Source organism: Suillus paluster (genome assembly GCF_016628075.1).
Source record: "Suillus paluster strain FC165 chromosome Unknown EDB91scaffold_270, whole genome shotgun sequence".
Classification (NCBI taxonomy): Eukaryota; Fungi; Basidiomycota; class Agaricomycetes; order Boletales; family Suillaceae; genus Suillus; species Suillus paluster.
This window is the reverse complement of record NW_024537830.1, coordinates 4,871-10,719: the sequence shown is the minus strand read 5'-3', so window position 1 is coordinate 10,719 and position 5,849 is coordinate 4,871. Positions and strand designations below refer to the sequence as shown.

General features: G+C 50.1%; 3 protein-coding genes across 3 annotated transcripts; all 3 read right to left on the bottom strand.

The window, feature by feature from the left end:
- Positions 1-604: 604 nt before the first annotated feature.
- EDB91DRAFT_1012261 (uncharacterized protein) lies at positions 605-754 on the bottom strand (the record flags this gene model as incomplete). Its single annotated transcript, XM_041312438.1, has 1 exon — positions 605-754. A coding segment is annotated over one exon (150 nt), but the record flags the coding sequence as incomplete, so codon positions are not given.
- Positions 755-818: 64 nt separating this feature from the next.
- Positions 819-1,079, bottom strand: EDB91DRAFT_1065166 (uncharacterized protein; the record flags this gene model as incomplete). Its single annotated transcript, XM_041314768.1, has 1 exon — positions 819-1,079. A coding segment is annotated over one exon (261 nt), but the record flags the coding sequence as incomplete, so codon positions are not given.
- A 228-nt stretch (positions 1,080-1,307) lies between these two features.
- Positions 1,308-1,646, bottom strand: EDB91DRAFT_1038251 (uncharacterized protein; the record flags this gene model as incomplete). The annotated part of the gene is made up of 1 exon (XM_041312846.1): positions 1,308-1,646. A coding segment is annotated over one exon (339 nt), but the record flags the coding sequence as incomplete, so codon positions are not given.
- Between the last annotated feature and the right edge of the window lie 4,203 nt (positions 1,647-5,849).

Below are 5,849 nucleotides of genomic sequence, written 5' to 3'. Positions count from 1 at the left end.
CAAGAACGTGTGCAAGTCCCAAGTGCCATAGCAAGTCCCAAGTGCCATAATGACTAAAATTAGTCTACCATGATTTCTGTGCAGAACGTTGCCCCAGCCGCTCCCGCAAAAAAAATGTTGGTGAGGCAACGCAAAGGAGAAGATGCACGAACTTGTGGGGTTTGTGGGATAGTCCCTGAAACAAAAGGTCCTATCAAACTTTGAAACGTGGATAGTTGTAGTACTTACGCGTACCGCAGCAGCCAACATACTACCTAAAGGATGCGTAGGTCATGACCGGGTAGGGCCTGACATGGGTCGACCCGGGTCGTGCCCGGGTATTACCCGCGGGTCAGTTGAGTTTTTGGGCCATACCCGTACCCGTCCCGGGTCAAGTGGAATGGGTACGGGTCACCCGTGGGTGTTACCTGCGGGTGTGCAGGTCACCCGCGGGTACATTGTACGTCTACTCATTATCATGTAGCATCCGAGTCAATGAAATTCGCTAGTACAAGTGAACTAAAACATGCCGGAGTTAGTCACTATCGAGTTCTACGACATTATCTCGATCATGATCACTGCCAGCATCCTGTCGAGCTTTACCTTTTCCCTTCTTGCCTCTTTTCATGCTCTCGCTGAGGATTCGAGTAGCGATTTTGTCGTCCAAGAACGGGGTCTTGTACCACGAACCGATGGCCATCTGGGCCTTAAAGGCCTGTGAGCTGATGCCGTGTTGAAGGTGATTGACCTGCAGACAACCGCAGGAAAATGCTCGTTCTGCATCCACAGAAGACGCTGATTTACGCCACAGTCAAAATGCATTGTTACAGTCATCCACATCACATACCTGGAGCAGACAGGAAGTCAGGAGAAGAAACACGTACTTTCGCTATGAGGTTCACTGTGTGTGGAAAGCAACGAGACCTGGACAACTTGCCACGGAACCCATCAATTAAGGTCACGAGGTGCTCTGCCGTCGCATCACAATTACTCGCATTGTCCATAGTAAGAGTATGTAGCTTTTTCTCTAATCCAAAGCGTTTCAGACAATCCGCTGTGACTCGTGCGAGGTATGATCCAGTGTGACTCTGTGTAAGCCTAACCACAACATATGAGAATCACGGTGCTACCAATTTGATTGAAAAACTCACCGGATGAACTCGAGTATAGTACAGTAGATAATTCCCTGCGCCAACCAAACTACAACCAATCCCAAGTAAGCTGCAGCGAAAGGGGAAGTCCATCCATCGATCACAAGGTGGATGGAACCAACGTGTTTCTATACAGCATCGAAGAAATTCAGGACAGATCTTATTCAAAAAGGAAAGACGTACGGAAAAATACACTTTGACTTGCTTCGATCCCTCGAGATAGATAGCGGACACGTCACGCGCAACAGTACGGGGGTTGGGGATAATAACTCCTGGTCGAAGGAGCTGGACTTCAGCAATGTAGTGTGGATCAGTGACAAAGTTGAATGGGCGCTTTGAAACTGCACAGTGCAAAGCAATTAGCGCACGGTGTGCAGCTTGTGTGTAAGATGACACTGAATTTTCGAGAGTTTGTTGTGCGCCAACAGAATCCAGGGTACCAGCCTGAACACCACGCCGTGTCTCACACTCGTCTACCCCACGCTGAAGGTTTTTCGTCCCCTGTCCATTTTGCATGCGTTTTCGCTTGTGGCGATGGCTAGTTGGATCGACACGGCACGTAAATATGTAGAGAATATAGTCGGGATTGCCATCCCCACGACGGTGGCGCTCCAACGAGACATCGTAATGATTGTAAACTTTTGACTTCCATCGTGTGCGCGAGTGATCTGAATCGTGATTAAATCAACAACTGCAAGACTGTAGGCTGAGCTTATGAATAATTTCGGCATCCGGTAGGTCCCAAACATCAATGTCTGTCTTCTCTTTGGAATCCGATTCACGAGGTTTGGTAGGGGAGAGTATAACTGGTGCTGGCGAATCTGTATTGCTTCGAGTTCGTGATCTGGTCCGTTTGGAAGGAGTTCGAGGTTCTGAGGGAGACATACCGCACACGAATTCACGAACTCTCGAGTCTCGGGTTTTGCTCTCTCATAGGTCGAAAGGTATTGAACTCGGGCGATTAGCCCGAAAATCTAGCCTATCACTGTTAGCAAATTTTCGGTAGACCCACATAGTTAGTACGAGGCTGAACTTCTGAAGATGCAGCCTGCAAGCTTCGGCAAGTACTTGTCAAAGTTGTCAAAGTTGCTATGTCATTTGATGTCGGCTACAACAGCACTTGATGTCAATGTACAGCGAGGCGACCAGGTACAAAGCTCAACACTGCCATACTACTAGTGACCCGCGGGCACCCGTGGGTAGCTTCGAAAGTTGGATGTCGATGACCGTACCCGCCCGGGTGCAGCACCCAAGCCAACCCGTAACCCGTAGCACCCGACCCGCACCCCACCCGTGGGTTCCACCCGGGCGGGTACCCGGGCAACCTCTACCCATGTCAGGCCCTATGACCGGGAGACACCTACTGGCAACTGCTGCGCTGGCGCGGTGGGACATGGTGATTCGGTGAACACAGGCGATCCATATTGCTGGCCACGAACCAAATGGTTTAAACTTTTGTGGATTTCACCGTCATGATGGCTACTTGAATCGTAAATTGTGAACAGCAATTTGGAATGCCAGTAGGCCAGTTATAGAGACCACCTCATACGAAAATGTGATTTTGGGTCATTAGCCGGCATTAGCCGGTGTCGCAGATTCACACGCATTCTTGTCTCTTGTCATCGTTAGCGTCGACGGTGAGAACGGTGATGGCCTCACCACCTAAACCTTGGGAGCGGGGCGCAGCAGCAGCAGCCCCAGCAGCGACTATCCCTACTACGCTACCCTCAGCTACGACGAGCTCCTCTTCACCAGAACCTCCTTCAGTGCCTGCACGTCCCCCAGCGTTCTCCAACCCATCTACATCTATCGCATCACCCTATAATTCTTTGCAGTCATCCTACAATACTCCATATTCGCCATATTCGCGCCTTGGGTCCTCGTACACCTCACCATACGGCTCGAGTATGTACGGTGGTTATGGCGGAATGGGCAGCGCCTACGGTACTGGGTACGGTGGGTACGGTGGTTATGGCATGAATAGCATGTATGGCGGCATGGGTGGAATGGGCAGCATGGGTGGAATGGGCGGAATGGGCGGGACGGGCATGTATCCTGGTATGGATCCCAACAATCCTTCCCTTACACAGACCCTCGAAACCACAACCCAACACACCTTCTCCCTTCTCCACTCCATCGTCCAGACCTTCTCGGGCGTAGCGCAAATGCTCGAATCAACATTCATGGCGACGCATAGCTCATTTTTCGCAATGGTCGGCGTCATCGAGCAGTTCAGCCACCTCCGCAATGCCTTGGGAAGTGTATTAGGCCTGTTCGGTCTTTTACGGTGGATGAAGGAGCTCATCACGGGGCGCCAGAGTTCTACAAGCTCTATACAGGGCGAATTTAGAGAATTCGTCAGTGGCAAGCCCGTTCAGGGTCCGATGGGTCCCCCTGCTGTCAAGCCCAGCCGAAAACCCATCATCATATTTTTACTCGCTATTTTCGGCATTCCATATGCCATGATGAAGCTCATAAAAATTCTCAATGAGCGTGCTGTGCAACAGCAGCAGGCCCAGATTGGCCCCGGTCCGTTGGGCCCCCTTGACCCATCAACTCTTACATTTGCACGCGCACTATATCCATTCACGCCTTCATCTCCATCCGAGCTTGCGCTCAAGGAGAATGAAATTGTCGCCATCATGGGCAAGCTGGATCCCAGCACCGGTGTGGAGGTGGACCCACGGCTGGAGGTGGAGAGTGAGTGGTGGAAAGGTCGGACACGCGAGGGCCGCGAAGGGTGGTTCCCGAAGAAGTGGGTTGAGGTCCTCGAGCGACGAAACCCTGCTGAAGAGGGCAAGAAGGTGGTTTGAGTATGTGAGATTGGCTTCCTGTTCAGCCGTTATTTACCTTTTTTCGACTTCGATCATTGCTTTTTGATTGACAATGTGTCTCAAATATACAGACACAGGATGTACATCACCCTAATTGTACTTGATGGCTACCATGGCTAGCACTGATACTATCATAGCTTTGCCGTACCCAACCGTACGACAAGTGCGGAAGATTACCAAATGGTACACAATTTTGTACGTCATTGCTTCGACGCGTTCTATTCTGATCGATTTCCGGTATGTATCGGTTATGCCATCCAACTCTATTGGTCTGGCCAGGGGCAGAACTTGGAACCCCTTAGCCCTAAAACCTATGGTGCAACGTGTATCATATAAGTCAGGAGTTGAACGTTGAACACGAACGCTTTCGCTAGCAACTGCGTGCTATTTCCGCTAGTAATTTTCGGGCACAAAAATCGAGATAATCCGATTTCGTTCATATTATAATTTGCGTACCCTAACCCGTCATGCCAACAGCTGAAGAAGGTGAGATTTGTATCCGCATGGTACATATCGCACACTCTGAAGCGTCTCACAGATCAGTCCTTGGGCTTGACATCGACAATACACTATACCCCCCGCCAGCGCCAAGATTTCCCAACCCATGGATCAACGTATACATGGTTCGTTGGTGCTTAAACTCCTTGCAAAACGGTCAACAGCGAGCAGCCTACTTCCTGGATGACGTTGCGTCTGAAGCACTATGTAGCACTCAGCACGGACGGTCTGATTTTCAGGACTATCTGACCTGGTATCTTTATAAAATAACACCAGGTGCGTCGAGACTTTGAGTCAAACCCGTTTGGAGCATTATTGAGATCAAACCTCGCTGGCAGCTTACTCTTCGTTCAAGACCCGGCAGATGAAATCGCCGTCTGCATTCCTACGAGATGTGCATTACAGATTCACTTACACGGTCTCGTACTGCGACTCTCATGCGAATCTTATGATCGAGATACTTCCAGTTGACCTTTTGGTGTGCGATGCTCCACGCAAATGATCGAACGTGGTTGTGGTGCAGTAATCATTGCTCGCCCTTGCTCTTAATAAGAATCTTCACAGGACATTAATATTATGGAAAAAAACTGCAAAGTAAGGGACTTTGCTTGCCATGAGGCTCACATGCGACGTGGGTGGACAATGCGTGGTAGTCGTGCACTCGACTGAATCCAGTGAGTATGGACGGTGGACTGGGACCCAACTGTTCATTTCCGATATTTATTATTCTCTGTTCGGTCGTCTTGAATTGCGTTCTGTCGACTGGCCTAGAGCTTCGACCGCCACTGAACCAACGTTAGGGTGCAATATGCCGTCAACCAATCTCGCAGCTTCGTCAAAACCGGGCAAGATATCCTGAGTGAGTGTGAGAGCGTGTGCTGGTAGACTTCTCGGGAATACTAGGAGGATCAGGTTTTGGCGCGGTGGGGATGCTGTCCGTGCTGAGGTTCTCTTTGTGATTGGGGAGTATAGGAGCGGAATGAATCGTCGTCAGCCTGTCTACGTGGTAGGGATCTTGGAAGACGAAGACGCAGCGCTAGCTTTCACATTGACGCGCATCTCTTTCGCCTTCTTAGCAGCAACCTGCCTAAGAAACTGATGTTCCATCAGATCCCGTTCCTGATTGCGCAGCCTCTTCCTTTCCATCTCCTTGGACGCCCTCAGCGACTTCATGTTCTCTTCAAGTTCCTGCATCGTCTGCAGTCTGCTTTCCCGCGAGCTATTGCCATTATTGCTCTAACCAGCTCGATCTCGATATCAGAGGCTTTGGCGTGGAATTGGTGGATCATTTGGATGCGGACGTCCATTTGAACTCTACGAAGGCGGTCGCCATTTTGGCTTTTAGAAAGTCGGAGTCTAAGACTATTGGTTCGGTTTGTTCTTACGG